This window comes from Coptis chinensis, chromosome 2 (assembly GCF_015680905.1).
Source record: "Coptis chinensis isolate HL-2020 chromosome 2, ASM1568090v1, whole genome shotgun sequence".
NCBI lineage: Eukaryota > Viridiplantae > Streptophyta > Magnoliopsida > Ranunculales > Ranunculaceae > Coptis > Coptis chinensis.
Genome location: NC_141457.1, coordinates 85,559,908 through 85,586,750, shown reverse-complemented (window position 1 = coordinate 85,586,750; position 26,843 = coordinate 85,559,908). Strand labels below are relative to the sequence as shown.

At 37.2% G+C, this 26,843-nt stretch overlaps 1 protein-coding gene and 1 pseudogene across 2 annotated transcripts; both read left to right on the top strand.

Annotated features, from left to right (window-relative positions):
- The first annotated feature begins 12,742 nt into the window (after positions 1–12,742).
- Positions 12,743–15,232, top strand: LOC147518509 (uncharacterized). The gene is made up of 4 exons (XM_086593939.1): positions 12,743–12,806; positions 12,897–13,333; positions 13,401–13,560; positions 14,277–15,232. Exons 1-4 carry the CDS (start codon positions 12,743–12,745, stop codon positions 15,230–15,232), a joined length of 1,617 nt encoding a protein of 538 aa, XP_086450065.1.
- An 8,167-nt stretch (positions 15,233–23,399) lies between these two features.
- LOC147518508 (sugar transport protein 1-like) lies at positions 23,400–26,470 on the top strand (annotated as a pseudogene). Its single transcript, XR_015213115.1, has 4 exons — positions 23,400–23,445; positions 24,660–24,733; positions 25,009–25,674; positions 25,841–26,470. The product of XR_015213115.1 is annotated as a sugar transport protein 1-like (transcript).
- Positions 26,471–26,843: the final 373 nt, after the last annotated feature.

Sequence of the window (26,843 nt, the reverse complement as noted above, 5' to 3'; positions counted from 1 at the left end):
AATACAGTTTCTACGCACTGTATTTGAGCCCCGTTTTTGTATAGTTAGCATAAGAGTTAGATTTTTTGTAAAACATATAAAAGTAAGGTTTGTGAGTCTTCTTTTCAACTCAAAAGGCCTCATAGTTTTTGGACATATATGGAAAGACATGTGCTATCCAGAAGATAGTCGGTCTGATTTCTAGTATGTAGAAATCAGGATTTTTATCGAGTTTGTGCTATATTTACTTCTAGATAGGCTGGCATTGGGATTTTGTGTTCAATATGAAAAAATAAGTGTACATATTCTAGTTTCTAAATAATCAAGTCACGTGTCATTTGGATAAATGTAGGAAAAGTTATAGCTTCATCAAGTTGGCTAGATAACATACTATGTTGTCGTTGTAGGTGCATAGACCTATTTTGGGAAATATTTCTAGTAATAAACTAAGAGTTTCTTAAATCTTTCTAGGGTGTTTTGTATACTATTTGTAACCTAATTTTATTTAATTTGCAATGTAGGTAAATATTATTTGATGGATGCAGGCTATGCCAATGCACCAAATTTTATTGCTCCATTTCGTGGCACTCGCTATCATCTAAAAGAATTTGGAGTGTTGCATCCTACAAATTACAAAGAGTTATTCAATCTTCGTCATTCATCTTTGAGGAATACTGTTGAACGTATCATTGGAATTTTGAAAAAGCGGTTTGCTATTTTGGCTCTTCCACCTCCATATCCGTTTGAAACACAAGTAAAGATAGTAATAGCATGTTGCATTCTACACAATCACATACGAAGAGAGAAACTTAATGATGAATTTTTTGATAAGGATCGGAAAGAGCAAGAAGAACTTGAAGGAGACTCTGGAATGAGGAGACAAGATCTAGGAAACCTTAGTAAAAATAGAATACGAGAAATGGCATCAAATTATAGAAAGTCTATTGCCATTGCAATGTGGAATGACTATTGTGACTATCACAATGCAGATTGATGTAATAATTTTGATTTTCCTTTTGAATTTGTTTCATGTTAAGAATGAAATGATTGATGATACATGTTTCTATTTAAATATTTTGTGGAGTTTTTTTTTTTTTTTTTTTTTTGTGAGAATATGGACCATTTAAGTTATTATTTTTCATTTGCTTTATAATGTTCTATTATCTTTTCAAGTATGTAACATGTTATCATTATAACAAATACAGTGTGAACCAAACAGCGAGCACACTAAACTTGTGACAGAACGAGTAACTGCCAAACAGCTTCCAGGTTACTCTGCTTTAAGTTGCACATCTATAGAATTAGATCAGCTAAACAAGGTTGGCTACTACGAATTTTTCTACTGCCAAACAGAGCCTTAAAGATGGCCCACCACCTCGAAAGATGTATACAACAATTGGAATCCTAGAGCGAACTGCCGTCTCCGGAAATGTGACAACAGTTCCTTCTTTATAGGAATTCACAATTCTTTTTCTAAATCCCCTCGTGATAAGCATAGTAATATATATACTCATATTACCGGTTATTTCCAAATACTATAGATACATATTTAGTTTTTCTTTTAAAACTATTGGTTCTGTATGTGTGAGTTCCTGGATTTCCAACCGTTGATTCAATACAACCTATGACTCCCAAATGGGCCAGTCATAGTAAATGACAACCGATGATTCCCAAACGGCGAATCATCGAAAATAACAACAACGGTTAACCATATCCATAGAGCAATCCAAAACCTCACACATAATTACAAACAATCGGATAATCCATACCCACATAGAAAAATCCATCTCTTTTTCTCCTTCCTCAGACAAGAGATGATCAACCCTTCCCAAAACTAGTTTTTTTTCTCTTTTAACGAAAGAAAACAATCCCAGCTACCCATATTTCACAAAAATCATTTCACACGAAAGCTATCCATATATCTAGTTTATATCGAGGAAAATACAATGCAAAACATGAATATCACATATACATGCATGGTTGATACGCAAACTATCTCTTATCAATTTAAACAATTCAAATCATGCATGAAAATAAGCAGGCTATATATTGGTATGTAGGTTCTTACCTTAGCAAGCTCCGTTCTCCTCAATCCCCACGTAACCGAATCTACTCTTATTTAACGTACTCCTATAACATCATATACATACGTAGACTATTAGAATTTATTGAACGAACGAGAATTTCTTATCTAGCGTAAGTCAAGAAGAATCTCGACGCTAAGAATTTGGTTCCAGGTATCCTTTCCTACAACTACTGTTAATAGCGCTACAGGCCATTTCTAACATTGTTTCTCTGACAGGGATCTGTAGGCCATTTTCAGCCACTGCATGCCCTCATGTCAACGCCAATCATATCACTTCCAACTTCTCCACCCTTCAATTCACATTACATCTAGCAATAATCTAGCAATAATTACGGTTGTGTTCCTTATCCATCGTTTATTACTCAATCAAATCTTAAACAAGTATAACCGACATGAATTGCTCAAAAATGGAGTGAGTAAACCATAATTCTTACCAAATCAGTACGAGTAGCTCCTTTAGCTTTCTTCTCCACCAATTCGCTAAGACATATCCCTCCAATTAGCTAATGCCAACATTTAAAACACACCATTACAATTATTTTTCATTAAATACAACCAATTCCATCTAAATCGAGTTTAAACTATTTATTTGAGGCGAAATTAAACTCACCTTTCACTTTGATTTCGCTTTGGTACACTGGAAATTCGAGGAACTTCGACCTCTCACCCTGGTGGTAACAGTTTCTAAGGATTGGGGGTGAATACTTGGTTTTAATCGATGGAAATGGGTGAATTGATTCTCTCTCTCTTAGGGTTCTAAGAGGTTGGCGAAATGGAGAGGAAGAAGAAATTGGTGCGATTTTTATGGGTGGTTTTTGGTTTGGTGCGACAAGTTTTTATTTTTGCTTTTACATGTTAAGTTAATTAAGGCCCAAGCCCACAATATCTAAATAGGCCTAAGGTCATAATTAAACTCCTAATTACTAACTAATTTGACTTAGCGTCCTAATTATTTTTCGGCCCATCCAACTTAATTTAATTTCCTACATCCTATCCCACCGCATGCTATAACGATAACCCACTCATACATGTAAGCTGTTAACGCGTGCCAGCTTCGAACGCAGAAAAGCCGCTAACCGACATTTTTGTCTAATTTTCGCATATGAGTTGCTTACTTAACGTAGCTTATGAGTCGGAGTTAAGTTTCATTAAGTTACGTAAGTTTGAAATGTAAACCTGACTGACCAAGTACATAAATGTCCCTAGGTTTGATATGTAATTTATGAAAATACCCTTAACGAGAATTTAAGTCTTTACCGGGTTAAAGGAATTGAGCAAACAACCAAATATAAGAAAAAAAATATTTTTTTAATTTAAAAGGGCATACAAGTCACTTCAGCACCAAAACAAACTTGGGAACAAAGTTATCACTAGTTCAAAGTCTGGGCTTCTTACAACCAGAAACGATACCAAAGACGCGTCTCATCAACTGAAACTCCCCGATACTACTATTCCACAGTTCGTTCTTCTTCTTCTTTCCTTACTTGCTACTATGGTAGTTCTCTGTTCTTCATGCATTTCATTTAATCACGCACTGAAAATCTCTTATTGGGTTCTCATTTGCTCTGTTGTTCTTGAATGCTTGTAATGATCCTTATTCTTAGTATCTTTTAGAGATTTAATGCATTCTAACTCAGTTTCTTGCCACAGTTTCAATCTTGTTTGTTAAATATGCAAGAACAAAAGTTAGTAACTCTGTTTCTTGCATTCCTAACATTTTCTTGAAAGTTTTGTTACGGAGTTCAGTTGTTCTTTTGCAATTTGGTTCAGTTTGTTGAAAATGTCCTTGAAAAACTTAGTTATGTTGATCAGAATTGTGTTCGTTAACTTGTTCTTTGAATTATATTGTTTTATGTTGTTGTTCAGAAATTTTGATGCTGAAAGTTTCTTGTGTTATTCTGCTTTTGAATAGTGATTGTATGGTTTTTGTTTAGTTGATAGGAGATAGAATTTATGATACTGTAATCTGAATCACATAGATCTTGTCTTTGTATTTTTTGTTCTGAGAATCTTGAACATTGTTTTCCTGGCTCACAGAAATTGTTGCCATATGGCTTAAAATCAGAAGAATTTTAATGTCATTGGTTGTTCTTTGTTTCTTATTCAGTTGACTAGTTTATAGTTTCATTCAGTTGTGTGTTGGGCTTAAAGAAATTTTCATTATTAAGAATAATCCTACAGGCATTTAGTCTTGAATCAAAAAGCTGAAGGAGCTATAATCTCTTTACTGCAACACCTTATGCTAGTTTCCATTAGATTGTTTTAAGTTTTTCTTTTTCTTTCAAATGTCACTGATTGCAGAGTTCTTCCTACTCGAGGCTGATTCTCCTAGTGTCTGGAAAGAGGTGCAGAGAGGCTCTAGAGCTTATTTCTTTGTTTTTAAGGATGCATAGGTCAAAAGAATCCGTAACTGGAGATGCAACTAATAACAACACATCACAGAGACACCACAACTATAGAAGAGGACGCGGTAGACCGCCCACAACATATTCTCAAGGGGCTGGTGGACCTTTATGTACTCAAAATACCAGTCCACACCGCCGTAATGTACCCGGAGGCTCCACGAGTCATCCTTACAGGTCTGTAGTTTGTACTACTGCCCACGTCGTAGAAAGTGTTGGTTTCACTGCAGGTCAAGGTGGTCCACTACTCTCTGCTACTACTGTTGAAACGGGTCATGTAGAAGGATCTACCACTTTACATCAAATTGGAACACAGAATGCTCCACACAAAGGAGGGGTTAATCAAGAAGGATATACCAGTTCATCACATCTCGACGGAGCAGGCAATGCTTCAGTACAAAATATGATCTCAAATACTAATCAGGTTATCTCAAATGAAGCTAGAAAACAAAATTTAGCACCGCAATTCTATAGTCAGTGGGATGGTTGAGGATTTCCACAACAGGACGCTACTACTCTTCCAACAGCACAAGGTTGTTCAGGTTCTCCGTAGCAGTAATAATATGGACTTCAATTTTCCTGCATTGTAATCTTTGTTTATACTAATCTTAGTTTATTCATGTAGGATCTACCAGTTTACACCAGTTTACAACTGGAGATGCAACTAATAACAACACATCACAGAGAGACCACAATTATGGAAGAGGACGCGGTAGACCGCCTACTAATAACAACACATCACAGAGAGACCACAATTATGGAAGAGGATGTGGTAAACCGCCTAGACCGCCCACAACATATTCTCAAGGGGTTGGTGAACCTTTACGTACTCAAAATACCAGTCGTCCACGCCGTAATGAACCGAGAGGCCGTTCCAGGAGTCATCCTTACAGTTCTGTAGATCTTACTACTGTCCACATCCTAGAAAGTGGTGGTTTCACCGCAGGTCAAGGAGGTCCACTACTCTATTTTACTACTGTTGAAACGGGTAATGTAGAAGGATCTACCACTTTACCTCAAATTGGAACACAGAATGCTCAACACAAAGGAGGGGTTAATCAAGAAGGATATACCAGTTCATCACATCTCAACCGAGCAGGCAATGCTTTAGGTCAAGGAGGTCCACTACTCTCTACTAATACTGACCTTCCATTCTCCTGCATTCTAATCTTTGTTTATTCTAAATCTTCGTTTATATATGATGCAGGATCTACCATTTTACATCATTACAGAATGCCCAATGCTCCACACCAAGGAGGGGTAAATCAAGTAGGAAATACTAGGTCATCACGTTCTGGTGAAAGAGGCAATGCTTCAATCCAATATATGAGCTCAAATACTAAGATTTTGTTAAACGAAGATAAAGGACAAACCTTAATACCCCGGTTCGGTGGTCTTAGAGATGGTCCAGGAATTCCACGACTCAATGCTACTACTCTTGCAACTTACTACCCAACTGGGGTGCTAAGGTTTGACCTTGTGCAGATGCCAGTATCCCGCGTATTAAAGCTATTTCAGGATAACTTTCATATGGTAGGATGAATATGTTAAAATATGAATTGTTTAGGGCTTTACGCTTACTATTTGTCCATAATTCATGATGCTTAAAATCATACCTGCAAGTGTAATTGTTGCGGATGTTGATAATGAGGAATATGACATCCTGGTGAATGCTCTACAATAGATTGACCAGAATAGTGTATCTGCATCCGAAATAACCACTCTACAGGTTGGTGCTCAGCAACAAAACAGTGGTCCTGACATTGACGCACTTTCACGTCATTTTGTTATTGAAGATTCACAACAGGATGTTGGTCAGCAATGGAACGGTATGATCTTGTACTTCAAAATTTCTTTTGTGGAATTTTACATTTGAAATCTTAAGTCTCTATACTTAACAACTTTTAAGCAGTTTTTCTTTTTCATTGCTACTTATGCTTGATTGGGTATTTGCAGACCTGGTAGTGACGTGCGCTATCTCTGACGGTGTTGCCTGGGGTCAGGAAGATGTGATACGTGACTGTGGCCATTACTACAACTTGTGCTGTAATTCTGTTTGCAGTCATTTGCATTGCACCATATGCAGTGGATCTGCAACAAACTTACAATCTTATGCTCCTCCACCAGTACCTGCAGCAAATGTACAAGTTTACGCTCCTCCACCAATACATGCAGCTAATGTACAAGTTTACGCTCCTCCACCAATACCTGCAGCAAATGTACAAGCTTACACTCCTCCAGCAATATCTGCAGAAAATTTGAGCTGTATTATCTTGCCCCTTGAATATATATTACCTAGATTTTTAAGATTGTTTTACTCTTAATGCATTATTACTTATGCTTGAAAGTGTCTATACTTAACAACTTTTAAGCTGTTTTTCTTTTTCGTTGCTACTTATGCTTGATTGTTGATTGGGTATTTGCAGACCTGGTGGTGAGGTGCGCTATCTGTGACGGTGTTGCGTGGGGTCAGGAAGATGTGATACGTGACTGTGGCCATTACAACAACTTGCGCTGTAATTCTGTTTGCAGTTATTTGCATTGCACCATATGCAGTGGATCTGCAGCAAACTTACAATCTTATGCTCCTCCACCAGTACCTGCAGAAAATGTACAAGTTTACGCTCCTCGACCAATACCTGCAGCAAATGTACAAGCTTACACTCCTCCAGCAATATCTGCAGAAAATTTGAGCTGTATTATCTTGCCCCTTGAATATATGTTACATAGATTTTTTAGATTGTTTTACTCTTAATGCATTATTACTTATGCTTGATTGGGTATATTTGCAGACCCACCACCAAGTTGCGACATGTGTAAAGTTCCTGTGTGGGGTCACGATTATCAGCTATTTATCTGTGGCCATATCTTCCACCCGTGCTGTATTACTACCAATTGTGGTGATATTCCTCATTGCCCATGTGGTAATTGGACAGATTATGGAAACCCTCAGTGAACATTGTGGAGGTTAAGAAAAGTCAAATGGTAATTGATTCTTTTCCCAATTTGAGGCCTGCGACAGAGATTTGAATGATGAGATAATGGAGGTTGCAGTTGGGCAATTCAGATTCATGTGCACATGTATTAAATCTAGATCATTAAGATGATTTTACTGATATATAAATGAACATGTCGATAATTTTCTCCTCAAAATTGAAACAGCATAGGAGAAATTATTCATAATGTAGCCAATGCCTTTTACCATTATTGATCCTGAAGGAGAATCTCATTGCATGCATCCCTTCTTCAAGGTAACTAATAAAATCATTAACGATTCTATTTCAGTTTCATGTATTTGGAATAATGCAGCATTGTAGCTGCTTTTGGTCCCCACATCATTTTATTATTCTTTCTATGCCTCTATCCATCGTATACAGGTACGTACATGTTCATCTTTTTTGTTTCACACTTGATGGAAAATGAGTACCATGAAATTTAAAAATAATGTTATAATGTTAATTATATACACATCACCCCCTCAGTTGGCCAAAGTAATGGATGTAATGGTAGATACTTCGATGAAATTTTTATGCATGTATGTATTGAGTGGAGTGAAGTGGAACTATAAGTCTATAATATGGTTTGTCGAAATTTTGCATATTACAAAATTAACAAATTAAAGACTCCTTAAGAAAAAATGTTTAAAGGCTAAAGGGATGATAACAGGGGCGGACCCAGGACTTCAACTCTCTCCGGGCTAAAAGATAATAGCCATGCCCTTGTGTAATCCTTCAAGCCCAAGTTCTAAGAGCATCTCTAGGTGGTGGTAGTTGCCTCCGAAATTTGACAAAACTTTTCTCAAAATCTGACCAATTCTAGGTGGCCGCAAATTTCACCCCGCGCGTCATTGGTACTGTCGTGCGACACTCCCAATGTCGTCCCAAATTGAAAAAAGTAAAAAAAAAAACCCCGTGACATTCCCCCAATCGAATGTGTCGTGCTAAATTGAAAAAGTTAAAAAAAAAAAAAAAAAAACCCCCCCACGCCGACATTACCATTGCACAAGATCCACATCCGAAATCGAAAATTTGCATCCAAGGATGCGGCTAAACAGTGATACTACCGGTTTGCTTCCACCTAGAGTTGGTTTTTCGCAAAATTCGAGTTTTGGAAGCAAATTTAGAAGTGATACTACCACCTAGAGATGCTCTAAGTATGTGGGCGGACTTTTTTTGCCTTGGGCAGATTGGGCTTTAGGTAGTTTAGGTAGTATAGTATTTTTTGTTTTGTAGCAAAAGGACCCGGTGGCCCCCGTCCAACCCTCTCCTAGGTCCGCCGATGATAAGAAAAATGTAAAGACCGCCCTTTATTGCCTTATTATTGCGTGTTCTTTTTGTTTCGATTTGATCAAATCAGTCTGTCTATCAGTGATCTTTCCAGGCTCTAAAAATGAAATATTCTAATATTACTAGAGTTAACGACCTAAAAATGAAACATACTTTCATTTTATTCCAAAAATACAATCAAGTTTCAAAAGGAATGCCGTCAAATTATTTGGATAGCTTGTGCACTGTACAGTTAGATTCTTCCCCAATATATTTTGGACACGACTACAACACACGCTCCTGCACACAAAAAAAAATTACGAAGTCATCTCTAATTGGTTGATTGTAATGACATGGCAAGAAATAAAAAAAAAAACAGGGAGTGACTCTCAAAGACAAAAATGCCGAAAAAGTAACTCTCAAGGACACCTTTTTATTTTTGTAATTTACAAGAACCGGGTAGATGAAAGGTCAAATATACCCTTGACGCAAAATAAAAAACGGATCAGGAAGATGAAATGTCAAGTATACCCCTGACGCAAAATAATTAACATCCCGGCCCAAACGAAACGACCCGATATATTTAGTATGAACATTCAATGTTCATAGTCCTTGGGTATAAACATTGATTGGGTATGAACATTCAATGTTCATAGTCCTGATGTGGGTATGAACATTCGATGTTCATAGTCCTTGGATATGAACATTCAATGTTCATAGTAACATTGATTGGGTATGAACATTCGATGTTCATAGTCCTTGGATACATGGACCAAAATATCGCCGATATATCCGATATATTGTCGATATATATCGGTATTTTGGTACACCAACATCGATATTTCTGATATATATCCACCAAATATAGAACCATTTTTTTCCCGATATATATCGGAATTTCCCATATAAAACTTTATATCGCCGAGATAATTGATATATCCGATATTTACAATATATATCGTTTGACTTTTTGACCATTTTTTAATATAAATCCGATATTTCCAATATATTTTCGATATATTTCTGATATTTCTGATATTATATTTTTGATATATCCAATATTTTTGATATTTTAAATAGTTTGGACTGGTCACAAAAAAAATGGATATATCCGATATATATCGGTTTTTGGGTACATCGATAGATATATTAACCGATATCGATATTTTGGTCCTTGCTTGGGTATGAACATTGATTGGGTATGAACATTCAATATTCATAGTCTTTTGGGTATGAACATTCGATGTTCATAGTCATTGGTCCTTTGGGTATGAACATTGATTGGGTATGAACATTGAATGTTCATAGTCCTTTTGGTATGAACATTAAATGTTCATACATCAATATACTGTATAAGGTACATTCACCTATTTGGATATGAATAATTATTGTTTATACACCAACAGAAGGTATGAACACTCATTGTTCATAGTAAAATGACAAAAAGGGTAAAATCGGAAAATATTTATTTTAAATCCGGGCCATTTGTTCTTGAGGATTATTTTCACGAAAAGGTATAACTGACATTTTAAAAAATGTAAAAAGGTGGGGCCAATTTATTTTGTCCTTGAGGGTTACTAATTTTGAAATAGTAGATTTGTGAGTTACTTTTCCCCAAAATTTGTCCTTGTGAGTTACTCATAAAAAACCATATCCTCTAGACTTCATTTTCCCCAAAATTGGGCCTTGGGACCAATTTCTTGTAAAAAAAATGAAGTAAGCTCCCTCCTCACATTTCTTTCTCCTCTTTTATATCTTTCTCCGTCTCTTCAACAAAACCCAAAAAAACCCTTTCTCTTCAGTCCTCATAAAAAAAACCCCCACACCATGTTATTCAAATTTCAAGAAATTGGTGAAGAATTTCTTCTGAGTAGAGCATAGATTTTACAAGAAGTCTAATTAAGCATAGAAGTTTTACAAACGAAGACAAATTGCGGGTTGAAGGCAAAGTTGCTATTATTACTTGGTGGAACAAGAGGATTTGGGGTGCAATGACCAAGTTGTTTCTTGCGAGAATCGCGACTCATGTCAAAATAGCTGATATTCTTGACAAACTTGGTTCTATACTTGCCAACGCTACATACATTGTGACGTGACACAAGAATCCGATATGGAGTCTGCCGTCAACATTGTGGAAAGGTCACTTAGATATTATATTCAACAATGCCGGCATTGCAGGGCACAATGGAAATATCATTAACCTTGACGTGGAAATTAAAACTGAAGGACTTACTAGCAGTTAATGTTAGCGGTATGGTACATGGTATCAAGCATGCAACACAAACAATGATCAACGCCAAGGGAGCGTGTATAATTTCTAAGAGTTCTAGCTCGGCAGGCAGCTAATCATGGGTGTTCCAAGATCACATGCTTATACTTTTTCTAAGGAGGCAATCCTCTGATTGGAGAGGAGTACATCTTGTGAATTAGGAGCTCAAGGCATACGTGTTAATTGCATTCCACCACACGTGCCATCCGAGATCTTTGGTGAATGCTTACAGTCCTTGGGAAGATAGACATGGGGCGAGAGGAAGTTGGTAGGATTGTTGGCGAGGAAGGGAGTCTGCTGCATGGCATGGAAAGAGTGGGATACTGGAAGACGTTGTGCAGCATTAGCAGTGATGAGGCTGGATTCATTATCAGAGATAATCCACATCAGCATAACTAACTTCTAACTAATTCAGTTATTAGTACTAACAGTTTTCAGTTGTGCTCTAACAGATTCTGTTGTAACAACTTACAAGTCTCTGGTATATAAAGAGCAAGTGTAATAACAGAGAAGTTAATGAAATGAATTGTAATTTGAGTTGATGTCTCATTATGGTATCGGAGCCAAGCTTTAATGGCGATTATGCGATCCACCATTGATGCTCATCAAAGCTTCAGTTAACAGTGATTCTTCTCTTCACTACTTCAAATACTAATCAATTTCACTGATTAGACTCAGTTAAGTTTCTCTTTCTGCAACTAAATCTTCAATTTCTTCTTCAATACTTGTTCTTTTTCATCAATCTCCATTAATGGAACCTTCAAACAATCATTCAATGACATCGATCAATATTACTCATTTCATTCCTATCAAACTAAACAAAGATAACTTTCTTCTATGGAAATCATTATTTCTTCCAATTCTACGAAGTAATGCTCTACTTGGTTTTGTTGATGGATCAAATGTTTGTCTATCTATGTTTCTAACTAATGATTCTGGAAATGTGATTACATCTATAAACCCCGTGTATCTTTCTTGGCAAAAGAGTGATCAAACACTACTTATATGGTTAAATGCCACAATATCTGAAAGTCTTTTACCATATGTTATCGGTTCATCTACTGCTCGTGAACTCTGGTTAATTCTTGAAAGAAGATTCTCAGCTTGTTCTCGTTCTCACATTTCTCAACTGAAGAACAAGTTACAAGCCATAAAGGAAGGAGCATCTACTATGTCTGATTATCTACAGAAAATTAAACAAATTTCAGACAACTTGATGGCAGCTGGAATTGTTATTTCTGATGGTGATTTGGTTGATCAAGTTCTTCGTGGACTAACTCATGAGTATGATTCATTTTGTACTTCAATACGTTTGAGAACTGAAGAAGTCTCATTTGATGAATTACATGGTCTTTTGTTAAGTGAAGAGATCAATGTCAGTGATAGACAAGGTGCGATACTTGAAACTGCTCCACAAGCATTTGCTATGGACTACACTAGTTCAAACTACAATACTAGTCATGGAAGAGGTTATTATCACAGAGGAAGAGGAAGGAACTCTAATCAAGGGAGAGGATCAAATTTTGGTAGAGAATTCTACCCTATGCAAGGTTCTGGATCTAATTCTAGTTCCAATGTTCAAACCAAAGAGTAAGTTCCTTCACTATGGCAACAAAATGGAACTAAGAGCTCAAGGCATGTATGTCAAATCTGTGGCAAGACTGGACATGTTGCAATAGATTGCTACAATCGCATGAATTATTCTTTCCAAGGGTAAATTCCACCTTCCAGACTTCAAGCAATGGCTGCACAATATTCTTCAAAGTCTCAAAGCTCTAATTCACAGTCCTCTCAAAGCTATGATGGTAACTCTTCTTCTAATCCTTATTATCATAACTATAATGCTTACATCTCATAAAACAATTCTACTCCTGCAAATGAGTCATATTGGATAGCTGACACTGGAGCAACACATCATCTAACTCCTGAGTTGAGTAATCTCTCTATATCAAATGAGTATGCTGGAAATGACAAGGTCATTATGGGAGATGGTAAAGGTCTATCAATCTCTCATATTGGTAACTCTATATTTAATACACCATATTCAACATTTAGTCTCAAACACATTCTACATGTACCTACTATTGCACAAAACTTGTTATCTGTCCACAAATTCACTAAAGATAATGATTGTTCCATCACATTCACATCATCCTCTTTTTATGTCAAGGACAACAATTCGGGCAAGATTATTTTCCAAGGGAACCATAAGAATGGACTCTATCCTCTGACATTCAAGCTTAGCTCAAGCTCTTTTTCACCTCATTCAAACTCATCTCAGTCTCACAATGGAATTTCTATTGCATTTCTTGGAGCCAAAGCCACTGCATCTGTCTGGCATCAAAGAACTAGACATCCATCTTTTTTTTGTTTTGAATAAAATCATTTCTGATTTTCAGTTGTCATCTGACACTTGTAATAAATTCAGTTTCTGTACTGCTTGTAAACTTGGTAAAATGACCAAGCTTCCTTTTGCTTTATCACAATCTGTAAGCTCAAAGCCTTTGGAGTTAATACATTCTGACCTTTGGGGTCCATCTTCAATTCCCTCAACAAATGGTTTTTTGTATTATGTTTCATTTATTGATGATTGATCTAGATTCACATGGATTTTTCCCCTGTTTCATAAATCTGATTTTTTAACAATTTTTCAATCTTTTAAAACAAATGTAGAAAACCTTCTCAATAACAAAATCAAAATCCTTAGATCTGATGGAGGGGGTGAATACATTAGTAACAGACTCAAATGCTTCCTTCAGTCACAAGGCATTTCTACTCAATATTCTTGTCCACATACACCTGAACAGAATGGCATGGCCGAGCGGAAGCATAGGCATATTACAAAAATGGCTAGGACACTTATTGCCCAAAGTAATGTACCTCCTCGATTTTGGGTCAACATCTTTCAAACCTGTGTTTATCTAATAAACAGAACACCTACAAAGTTTCTAAACTACAAGTCTCCACTTCAGATTCTCTTTCGACAGTCTCCAAATTATTTATTTTTTAAAGTATATGGTTGCTTATGTTTTCCTTGGTTGAAACCTTACAACACAAATAAACTTCAAGTTAGAAGCAAAGAATGCGTCTTCCTTGGTTACAGTCTTGATCACAAAGGTTACCAGTGTTTGGATCCTATTACAAATAGAATTTATGTGTCTAGGCATGTTTTGTTCAATGAGCATTCTTTTCCATTTAAACTAATACTCCAACCTCTATTCCTTCAATTCCATCAACTACAAAACTTCTTGTTCCATCCTTATACTCACCAGCAGTTACTCCAAACTCAAGTCAATTAAATGCTTTTCACAATTTTGAACTTTCTGCCAATGACCTTCAAACTGAACCTGTAAATGTTTCAACTAGCTCTCCAGTTGCTATCACAACTGCAGTTGACACAAATGTCTCTTCTTCTCATGTTCCTGTACATGTTCAACCTACTGTCAGAACTCTCAGAAAACCTCAACCACCAAGTCATTCCATGACTACTAGAGCAAAACAAGGAATCTTTAAAAAGAAAGTTTATTCAGCCACCAAGCATCCTATTACTGCTCTCATTTCAGAAGCCAATGCTCACATTCAAGTTTCGGCATGTCACACTCAAGCCATGAAGGATTCCAATTGGAGATCAGCAATGGCATCAGAATATAATGCTCTCATTCAAAATAAGACATGGATACTAGTACCTTTTGATCCTTCTATGAATCTTGTGGATAATAAATGGGTGTTTAGATTGAAAGAGAAAGCAGATGGTTCAATAGATAAGCACAAGGCTCGACTAGTAGCTAAAGGATATCTTCAGCAAGCTGGCCTTGACTTCAATGAAACTTTCAGTCTTGTTGCAAAATCAACCACCATAAGGCTCATTCTAACTCTTGCAGTACATTACAACTGGTCTGTGAAACAACTTGATGTGTCAAATGCATTCTTGCATGGTGATCTAAAAGAAACTATTTACATAACTCAGCCCCATGGATTTATTGATCCTCAAAAGCCTACACATGTATGCAAACTGCAGAAATCCTTATATGGTATGAAACAAGCACCTCGTGCTTGGTATGAAAAACTCATGGGAGCTTTACTGGAATATGGTTTTGAACCGGCAAAAGCAGACACATCCTTATTTGTGAGAAAGGTAGATGATACAATCACCTTCATTTTGATTTATGTGGATGATATATTACTCACAGGAAATTCTGCTGCATATTGTCACACTCTGCTTGGACTCTGAAGTCAACATTTTGCAATGAAGGATCTTGGGGAGATTCATTACTTTCTAGGAATGCAAATACATAGAACAAGTGATGAAATGTTTATGTGTCAGAGTAAATATGCTTTGGAGGTACTTAAGAAAGCCTTTATGGAAAATGCAAAGCCATGTTCTACACCATGTTCCCCAACAGAAAAGCTAAATAACTTCTCTGGTAACATATTGCCTGATCCTACAGTTTTTAGAACAATAGTGGGTGCCCTACAATATCTTTTATAAACAAGACCTGATTTAGCTTATGTAGTAAATCAAGTCTGTCAATTTATGCATGCCCCAAGAACATCGCACATGTTGGCAGTGAAAAGAATACTGAGGTTTCTGAAGGGTACTATTACTCATGGCCTAAAACTCACAAAAGGCTTCTCAATGATAACAGCTTATTCTGACTCAGACTGGGCTGGTTGTCCAGACACAAGGAGATCTACAAGTGGCTTTTGTATTTACTTTGGAAATAGTCCTATCAGTTGGAGTTCTAAGAAGCAACCAACAATCTCTAGATCTTCTACAGAAGCAGAATATAGATCTCTTGCCTACACATCAACTGAACTCTATTGGCTCTCAATACTTTTGAAGGATTTACATGTTTTTCTCAAGCAACCACCACTTCTATTATGTGATAATGTAAGTGCAATCTCACTGTCCAAGAATCCAGTCTTTCATGCACGTACAAAGCACATTGAGGTAGATTTTCACTATGTCAGAGAACTAGTCACTTCAAATGCTATACAACTGCATTACATTCACACACAGGATCAAACTGCTGACATTTTTACAAAGGGGCTTTCTTTAGTCAGATTTTCTCTACTTCAGCACAAGCTATGTGTTTTACCAAACATTAGCTTAAGGGGGTATATCAGAGATAATCCACATCAGCAGTTCACGTCAGCATAACTAACTTCTAACTAATTCAACGTCAGCATAACTAACTTCTAACTAATTCAGTTATTAGTTCTAACAATTTTCAGTTGTGCTCTAACAGATTCTATTGTAACAACTTACAAGTCTCTGGTATATAAAGAGAAAGTGTAATAACAGAGAAGTTAATGAAATGAATTGTAATTTGAGTTGATGTCTCATTATTCATAATAGGGCACAACCTTATCATTCTTTTGTTGTAGATTCATTTATCAACGGTTAGTTTATAGTTTATACTCAAGTTGCACGATATATTCATCCTTGGTAATTGCTATTTTATTGTTTAATTTCTTCACCAATTTAGAGTGAATAATATGGTGTGGGGTTTTTTTGACGAGAAGAAAGGGGGTTTTTTTTTTTTTTTTTTTTTTTTTACGAAGAGACGGAGAAAGGTATAAAAGAGGAGAGAGAGCATATTTTTTTTATTTCTCGCCACATCATTGCAATCAGCCAATTAGAGATGACTTCGTAACTTTTTTTGTGTACAGGACCATGTGTTGTAGTCGCGCCCATATATTTTCTGCCAACGTGGACAAAAAAACCAAAATTTAATTACATGTGACATCATAGGGACCATTAATATTTGACTAAATCAATGACACATATTAATTAGCACCTTCATCTTCTTGATCTTCTTCCTAACCACCGTACCATTGTACCACCACCTCAAAACCTATAAAATTTAACAAGACACCCAAAAACACCTTAAATTAACCTCACTTTGTACTCCACAATGTAATTTAACGCTCCAATCCCATTTTCTCTCTCAAACTAGACTTGGGGATTTAGAGGTTTAAGGTGGCGGTGGGTGGAAGCAGAAAGAATGAAACAAACAGAAAAAATGGGGGAAATACATCGTTGAAGAAATATTTTAGTGATTGCGTGCAAAACATGTGCAAAATGATTTCATATTTCGGCATGCGAAAGTTAGGTGGAATGCGAAATCTGACTGATTTGCCCACCTCGACAGTTTTTCATTCGCGGCATTCATATATGGAAACGCTTTTGAAACTTAGTTGTATTTTTATAGGGTGAAGATCTTGGACATACCCATAAAAACACTCCTGTACCCAATAACTAACATAAGTTTTTGTCATACCCCAATAACTATCTAAATCTAATAATATCTCCCAAATAATTTGGGGTATTTGCAATAAGGGCAGGGGGCAAAAGAATAAAAAAAAACAAAAAACAAAATAACGACACATCTATTTGGTACCATTTTTTAGTAAAAGTTTCTTTCGCATTCTTCTTCATCCCTCTCGCTGTATCTTCTACACAAAAAAAAAAAAAAAAAAAAAAAAAAAAACCGAGCCTTGCCTTGCAAACACAGATTTAGTCCCATGCGTATTAAACTTGAACTTATTTTTAAATTACGAAGTCATCTCCTTCAGTGTTTCTAACATTTGTCTTTCAGCAACTCTGTAATGAATTTCGTAATTGGGTAACGAATTTGGAATTGGATCTGTTGAGCCTTAATTGGTTGTCAGTTGTTTGGCTTTCACCACCATAGTTGTTTGATGAAATGTCACATTGAGCAACGGTTAAGCTCTACAAGCTTTTCATAGAAAGGGGAGCTGCTGGAGTCCATATTGAATATCAATCTTCTATAACAAAGAAATGTGGACACATGGCTGGAAAGGTCCTGGTTTCTGTTAGTGAACACACTCGACAATGGCACGTATTGCTCAAAAGTACGGGATGGAGGCCGGCCAACAAATAATTGTTATGTTGAACTTGAAGACTCAGAGAAACACAAGAATTCCGAACCCATAACAAGGACAATATCAAGGAGGTATGTTATTTATTTAATCACTAATACAACAATTGAGATAATTTGCTTTATAAGTAATGAAAAATTCATTACTGTTTTTTTTGCTAAAAGGTAATTGATTCAAAAAATTTAAAAGGTTATAAGAAAGAAGAATATGAAGTGTAAGATCTGTTTAGTATGGGTTTCAACATTTGTGAACCCACCTATTACATCCAAAATTTAGCTTATGAATTGGAAGTAAGTAGTAAAATGGCTTTCCAAGTTCCTCACAAATGGAGGTTTATTGTCCCACCATTTACTTTCTCCATTTTATAAAGCAGCACCATGTCTCGCATAGCTGCCCGCTCCTGAATTTGTTTTTCTCCATGTAACTGATATATTGATCCATGACGCTTTCTCTCTTAGTTTCTTCCATTTTGATCTTACTCTCCAATGCACTTTATCCTTCTGAAAAGCTTGAACCACCGAGGATGAGTCTGATTCCACCAAGATATATCTCCAGTCTCGATCCAGTGCTTGCTGAATTCCTTCTATAATAGCAAAGGTTTATGCCATATAGTTTGTTGTTACTCAAAGTCCTTCTACTGCGGCACCCAAAAAATGCCCCATGTGATCCCGGAGAATCACTCCCCAACCTGCCATGCCTGGGTTTCCCCGTGAGCTTCCATTAACATTAATTTTTATAATGCCCGAAGGTGGAAGAAGCCAATATCATTCCAAAATTTTAGGGGCACTTCTGAGTTTGTGATGGAGATTAAATATGTGAAGGATTTTCATATTTGTCATCGAGTTGTTCATGGTACCTGGTGATTTATGGTACGCTCTAATGATGGCTCTTCTAGTCAGAAAACAAATGTCAGAGAAACTGGATGTCTTCTGATCATAGAGAACCTTATTCCTATTCTTCCATAACCTTACTAGACTTGTCATTGAGCAGGCTTTCCACATGTCTAAAATCAAAGAGCTGTGGTGTTTCCCTTGTTGCATTATGTCATTGAAGGATTTGATATTTGATTGGATGCTAAAAATATGTCTAGCACGATTCCAGACTCTCTTGACCAACTCATAGTGATAGAGGATATGATCGAGACTCTCTTCTTCCTGCCTACATATACAACATCGAGAGGCCAGCTATGTATTCCTTTTTTTCAACATATCATCAGTTCTAGAAGCCCCCCAGAGTATTTTCCATGCTATGCCCTGTGTCTTGGGAAGAATTTTCGAGCTCCAAATGAATTGGCAGCCCTTATGCTTAGGTGTTTTTTTCTTGATATCCTCATGCGCTGCTGCAACTGAGAATTTCCCTTTGCCGTCTGATAACCAAATTCGCTCATCCTCCTTTGAAGTATCAGGTTGCTGCAGCAAAGTGAGATCAATACCAATTAGTTGAAGCACTTGTGTAATGTTTCTGGAAAAGTCCCACTGATTACCTTGGATGAACTCATTAAGTCGGCCTTAGAATTTCCTGATGTCTCTACTCTCCTCCTGGAAAAATTTGCAAATCAGTTTGTAGGGAAGCCAATTCTCTCTCCAAACATTTATTGATGAACCATTTCCCACCACCCATCCATGTAGGTTAGTCATTTCTTTAAGAGCCCATCTTATTCCCTTCCAAACTGTCAAAGTCTTATAATCGGTCCATGTGCCTGACCTGTTTGTGTATTTTCCTCTCATAAAGGTAGCCCAATCACTTTCCTCAGTTAGCACACACCATGCTTGTTTCATGAGCATTGAGAGATTGATGTCTTTAAGTCTCCTCAAACCCAGTCCTCCTTCCTCCAGAGGTTTACATGATTTTTCCCAAGACACCGTAAAAGATTTCCTATCCGCAGGATTGTCACTCCAGATAAAATTCCTAATAATGGTCTCGCATTCTTTTATCACGGAGGTTGGCCATTTGTAGATTGCCATATTGTGGACTGGTATACTATTAAGAACATGTCGTGCCAATACTACTCTACCTTGGAAAGATAGCATTTTGCCAGCCCACCCAGTAGCTCTGTTTCTGATCTTGTCAACTAATGGTGCTAACACAACTTTAGTCACTCTGCCCATAATTAATGGAACCCCGAGTTATTTATCTGGTAGCATGCCCTATTTTATTCCCATAGCCTCCTGAATCAAAAGCTTTCGCCTGTTATTCATTGGACTAAGAAAAATCTTATACTTCTCTTTATTTATGAGTTGTCCAGAGGTGTCCTGGTCGATCTCTATGGAGAAGTTTGACAAGCTGCTTAATGCACCACATGTTAGCATTGCAGAAAAGGAAGATATCATCCGCAAACATTAAATGGGAAGGATTGCAATACTTGGAGTTTATTACCATGTGTTGAATTTTCTTATCAAGAACCAATCTGCTGATGCTTCTACTTAGACAGTCTTCTGCCAGAGCAAATAACATAGGGGATAGGGGATCGCCTTGCTTTAGTCCTCTCTCTGCTGAAAAATATCCATGAGGACCTCCATTAAGCATGATTGACATTGTATTACTCTGAAAGATTGCGTGTAACCATTTGATTGAACTTTCCTTGAATCCCACATGTTGCAACACTACCCAAAGGAAGTTCCAGTCTATAGTGTCAAAGGCTTGAGAGATGTCTAGTTTGATAGCCATACTTCCACCATACCTGGGTGTTTGTAGTCCGTTCCCTAGCTCCGAAGCTAGTCCAATGGCTTGTTGGGAATTTCTATTGGGAATGAAGTCATATTGTTCCTTGCTGATAATTTTTTCTGCTATAGGACTCAGCCTTGTAGCAAGAATCTTGGTGATGACCTTAAAAATGAAGTTTGAGAGGCATATAAGGCAAAATTTCCCCAGATGAATGGCATTTTTCTCTTTTTGAATAAGAACAATGAAGTTGGCATTAAATCCAAGGGGCAATCTAGATTTGATAAAGAAATATCTGATAGCTCGTACTAGATCATGCCCTATAATGTCCCAATAGTGATGAAAGAAATACCCAGAGAATCCATCAGGTCCCGGAGAGCTGTTTGGGTTCAGATGAAATACTGCCGCTTTCACTTCCTCTGCAGAAGGAATAGTGGCGAGAAATTCATTATCCTCCGATTGCATCTCTTGAGGCATATTATGAATGAGTTCCCAGTCTATGTTATGATCCACCTTCCTGAATTTGTCAAAATAGTGTTTGACTATATGCTTCCCAATTTCATCTTGAGTATCTAGAGTGATGCCCTCATCATTCTTCATTTCTGTAATCAGTGACTTGCTTCTGTTTCTATTTGCCATAGCATGAAAGAATTTTGTACTCCTGTCATTGTCATTGTCCCATTTTGTTCTTGATTTTTGCTTCCAGAACATTTGCTCTTGCTGTAACAGAAGCTCCACTTGGTTTTCTTGATCTACCATTTGTACAATGAATTCCTTTGTCACATTTCCCTTCTTAAATTGTTCTTGCATATGTTCCAATTTCTTAGTTTCATCCTCCACTTTGACTTTGATATTGCCAAAAGTGTCTTTATTCCACTTCTTCAATACACCCTTCAACCTTTTCAGTTTCTGCATAAGAATAAAGATGGAATTTCCCAGAAGTGGTATCTGCCAGCTGTCAGGAACAGTATCTCTGAAGGTAGGGTGAGTACACCACATATTGAAGAATTTAAAGGGCCTGTTCTTGGGTTGCGGAATGGTAAGATTTCCCCCCAGTAGCGGAGAATGATCAGAACAAATTCTGCCATACACTTGGTATTTCCAACTAGGAAAATTGGACCCCCAGCATGCATTACATAACATTCTATCGATCTTGCCCAGTATTTTGAACCTCCCTACTTGCTTATTCCACCAAGTGAGCTGATACCCACTGCTTGGAACTTCCATCAACTGATTGTTACTTATGAAGTTTTTGAAGTCATTCATGGAGGATGAAGTCGGATTATTTCCTTCTTTCTTTTCAGAGATGCTCAAGTAGGCATTAAAGTTCCCCATAATCAGCCACGACAGATTAAGTGGATTGATGTTGGATAATTCTAGCCAGAGTTGCCTTCTTTGAACAGAGGTACAGTGAGCGTGAACTATGGTAATGAGAACATTTTCAACCTCCACTGTAATATGTTGGTTTGAAAAATAAACCAAAGTAGGAGTGGGCATCGAAGCTTTCCATATGAGCCAGAGATTGGAAACTCAATTTGGATCAGGTCTAGGATTTGAGTAAAAGGCATTGCTCATTCCTAGTGAATGAAGAAAATTGATGGGAATATCATTGGGATGTATCTTCGGTTCTGCTATACCCACAATATTTGGATCCCATTTATTGATAAGTTTGGATAACCTATTATGAGATTTGTCATTTGTTATACCTCTTATATTCCAAAATATGCACCTCATTGTGAACAGAGGGAGTTTATTGATGTAAATGGTGAAAGTCACCTTATTTTGCCCTACTTCCAGTCCTAGATCGGGATCTGGATTTGGTGGAGGGTAAATCTATTTTCTGCAACTGCCACTGTGGTTTGGAATTGCCTTTTTTTTTTATAAATGACTTGATCGCCAGTTTCTTTTTCAGCCTCATCTGCCCAGCTCGAGGACTGAGGAGAAGTGTCATCTAGAGGTTTATCCTCCAAGTCTCGAACCTGCTTCTTTTTAACTAAGAGATGAAGTACTTGTTCTGCTTCAGAGTCCGCAATAATTATTCCAACTGGAGTGGTATGGATCTGAGATATTGAGCCGTCCCCAATGCGAGAGATGAATAAAGTCTCCTCTCTTGAATTTGTTGGTGAATCCATCCCGTTTGTTTGATCCTTTTGCATTCCCACCTCTACCTTAATAATCTTGTCATACTCATTTCTTTCTATTCCTATATTCAGAGAGGCCTGGGCAGTGTCATGGACTAGTGCATCATTTTGCTTATCTGAGTCTGTTTCCAAACCTAGATTTTGAGTATGATTCTCTTCCCCAGTAATAACTTCCTAAATATCATCCTAACCAACTACTTGATGGTCCTAGCCCTCAATATTGTGGATCTCATCCACTTCCAGTCCTTCAAATCGATTATGGACTCGGACATCTTTAGATTTGTCTGTGTTTTTTGCTCTCCAAATGGTTTCCCCTTGTTTACTTGTTTCTCCTGTGTTCCTTTTCTTCCCTGTTGTCTAAATTTTTTTTCCCCCAAGTCATCCAAAGGAGGGGTTGCATCCACTACTACCTCCTTATCTTTATTATTCTTAGCCTTGTTGGTCTGCATATCGCTCTTGAGTTTTCTGCATTTCGTAACCAAATGCCCCATAATTTTACAATGCGTGCACATTTTTGGAAGTTTACCCACCTCCACTGTTTGCCAGAAGGAGATATTCTTTGCCCTGACATAAATTTGATATGGTATCGGTTCATAAAGGTCCACATCCACCAAAATATTTGCATAGTATCCATACTCTCTATTGAGTGTTTTCTCGTCAATATGCATAGGGTACCCCACTCCACGAGCAATGGACATCAGAGATTCTGGTTCCCAATATTTTTTACCAAGGCCAGGTAATCTAATCCACACCAATCCATGAGGTTGACGTTGGCTGTCAGGATTGAAATTTGGAGTCCATTGGCTGATTCTCATAGGAATTTTATCAAAGTCCCATGACCCTTTAGCCCAAACCCTGTTATAAGATCCTCTGCATTCGAAAATCTTAGGAAAAGAAAACCTTTGCCAATAGGAGTAATGAGCCATTCACTTGTTGGTTTCCAAATTTGTGATGCAATTGCCCGAACCTTATCCAATGATACTTTTTGTAAATCAATTCTTCCCACCAAACAGTGTTTGCAATAAAGCAATCCTTTTTCGTAGGCTTTTTCAGGAATTGTTATGGCTGGGTACTCTCCCATTTTTTCCGGAGTAGGAAGTTCTTGAAATTCAACCGTTTGTCTCCCAATTGTTGTTTTTTGCAAAGATCCACATAAGAGATTTTCGTAGTACCTTTTTGTGAGTCACCAACACTTTTGTCATTGATGATTGATTGCTCATCTTGTTCCTGTGTTTCCTTGTTGTGATTGCTTGGATTCTCAAACTCATAGAGATCCATGATAGAAAACCCTTTTTGGAACTTACACTGTAGAGCAATGTAGGATTTTACCCAAAGAGGAATGGAACATGAGAAATGAGAGGATTGATATCCAATGCCTAAACTTCCAAACTTTCAAGAACTCACACCGTGAATCAGTGGAGGATTTTACCCAAGAAGCAGGAAGAGGCACCCCAATTTTCAAAACTCGCACTGTTGAATAGTGAAGGATTTTACCTGAAAAATGGAGTTTGAGAGATGAGAAAGTTGCGAAGCAAGTCTTGTATTCCAGTCTTTTCAAAAGTCACACTGTAAAGCAGTGAGGATTTTACCCAAGAGTAAGAGAGAGGCACCCCAATTTCAGAACTCTCACTGTAAACAGTGGAGGGTTTTACCCGAAATGGTCTGAAAGATAAAGATGAGAAGATAAGCTTATTTCATCAATCCAATTGTTTTTTTACTAAAAGCGGCAAAAAGAGGAGTACTGGATCATTTGAATTACTTAAGTTATGTCACTCCCATGCGCCCAGTATTTGGTCCCCTAAGTTATGTCCAAAAACAGGTTTTTAAAAACGGTACTATCTTAACCCTCAAATTTCTACTCCGGATCTACCTTCAAAAGTCTCTATACTTAACAACTTTTAATCTGTTTTTCTTTTTCATTGCTACTTATGCTTGATTGGGTATTTGCAGACCTGGTAGTGAGGTGCGCTATCTGTGACGGTGCTTCGTGGGGTCAGGAAGATGTGATATACTATACCCAAGCTGTGATACCCAAGATGTGCGCTATCTGTGACTGTATTTAATTGCATCCAATAGAAACTGACTTTTGACCAATCCAAGCTTATCGTCACAGTAGTTCTTGCAAAGCCGAGTTTTAGGTTTGAACTATACATTGAGAAAATGTAATATAATTGAAGTACCATCTCTTTCACTATTGATGCACCATAAATTATTCATGATTATTATAAGTTCGAACAAAAGCTGAACCAATTTTTTGTTGTAGCTTCCTCTTAGTACTTTTTGTTTTACATAGTGAAAGTGTTATAATCACAATCATACTCTTTGGTCAAATTCACAGGCGGTACCTCTATTTCTTTCGGAGATGGCTCCTTGCCAACACCGCGGTAAACTCAACAATATCTTCCGACTGATGATCACAATTGGGATTTGTTTAGCTAATTTAGTAAACTATGAAACCAACACGATTAAAGGAGGTTGGGGATGGCGTTTGAGCTTGGGTCTTGCTGTTCTCCCTGCTTGTGCTATGATCATTGGATCCTTTTTCGTTCCTGACACACCGAGATCCATGATCGACCGTGGTAAGAATGATGAGGCCAAAGAAACTCTTAGACGCATTCGTGGAACTGTCGATGTTGATGCCGAATACAAGGATATGGTGGTAGAATCAAAGTTTAAGGACAATGACCAGTCCTGGAAAGCAATCTTTTCCAGGAAGTACAAGCCACAACTTGTGATGGCTTTGGCCATCCCATTCTTCCAACAATTTACAGGGATCAATGTTATTATGTTTTAGGCCCCAGTCCTTTTCAGGACAATTGGTCTTGGAAAGAACACTTCTCTCATGTCTGCTATGATTACTGGAGCTGTCAATGTTGCTGCCACATTCATTGCAATTTTCACAGTTGATAAGTTTGGAAGAAAGTTTCTATTCAACATAGGTGGAGTCGTAATGCTCATTTGCGAGGTAACTATTCTTACCCTTGTCCTATATAATTATTCTCCTTTTTTGGTTAATGGTTATTTATTCTCTCTGTCTAAACGTAAATTAAGTTGATATTCGATCAGTGTATCACCATCAGTTGGTTGAAGTTTGTGTTTCCTAACTAATTCTGTGCATTTGCATTATGCAGATTGTGATCGGATCTGTAATTGCATACAAGTTTGGCTGGAATGAACTTGGAAAAATTTCAGGATGGTATTCCACCATTTTGCTACTTTTGATTTGCTTCTATGTCGCGGGCTTTGCTTTCTCATGGCCCCCTCTTGGATGCTTGGTGCCTAGTGAAATATTCCCCATTGAAGTCCGTTCAACTCTACAATGTGCTACCGTTGCTATGAATATGTTGATTACTTTCATCATCGGTCAAGCTTTCCTCTGGGCATTGTGTCACGCAAGGTTTGGATTGTTCTTCGTATTTGCGGTTTTTGTGATCGCCATGACGCTCTTTATCAACTTATTTTTGCCCGAGACAAAAGGTATTCCTATTGATGAAATGTTCAAGGTGTGGAGAAATCATTGGTTCTGGAAAAGATATTACCTTAGTGGAAGAGTTGATGGGATTTGAGTGGTATTGGCAGCGTTCTGGTTATACTCGTAGGGTTCTATTAGTTAATTAAGAATACAATGTCTATGACTTGTATAGTAGCATGGACTTAGATAGCTAGGTTAAGTGGAAGAATACAATGTCTATGACTTGTATAGTAGCATGCATGGACTTAGATAGCTAGGTTAAGTGGATATATATTGACAGTCTACGTAACTGAGATATTGGTATACAGTGTCTATGGTTTTCAAATTTTTGAGCTTTAGTTTGAAGCAAACTATCCTCGTGCGAATTTATCTTATGGTTAACTACGAATTAGTGTGGTGTTATTATTTGCATATTGACCTTACGGAGTTTGCTCCTCATGGTTTAAAAGAGAGAAGTGCTTTGTTTAGTACAGTTGTTATGCCTTCGGCCCAAAAGAAGTTTTGGCAGAAAACATAATTAGAAGACAGTTTAGACTTAAAATAAAAGAAGATGATGAATACCTCACTTCAGATATGCTTCTTTGATTTAATGCGTAAGATTAACTTTCTAACAGTAATCTTCAGTGCATTCTTTAATGTTAAGTTATAACTACTTTGATTTG

Coding starts and splice junctions, on each gene's coding strand:
- LOC147518509 (XM_086593939.1), top strand. CDS start 12,743: ATGGCTGCACAATATTCTTCAAAGTCTCAAAGCTCTAATTCACAGTCC. Junction 12,807..12,896: donor GTCCTCTCAAAGCTATGATG/GTAACTCTTCTT, acceptor CATATTGGATAG/CTGACACTGGAGCAACACAT. Junction 13,561..14,276: donor TTCAATTCCCTCAACAAATG/GTTTTTTGTATT, acceptor ACTCACCAGCAG/TTACTCCAAACTCAAGTCAA.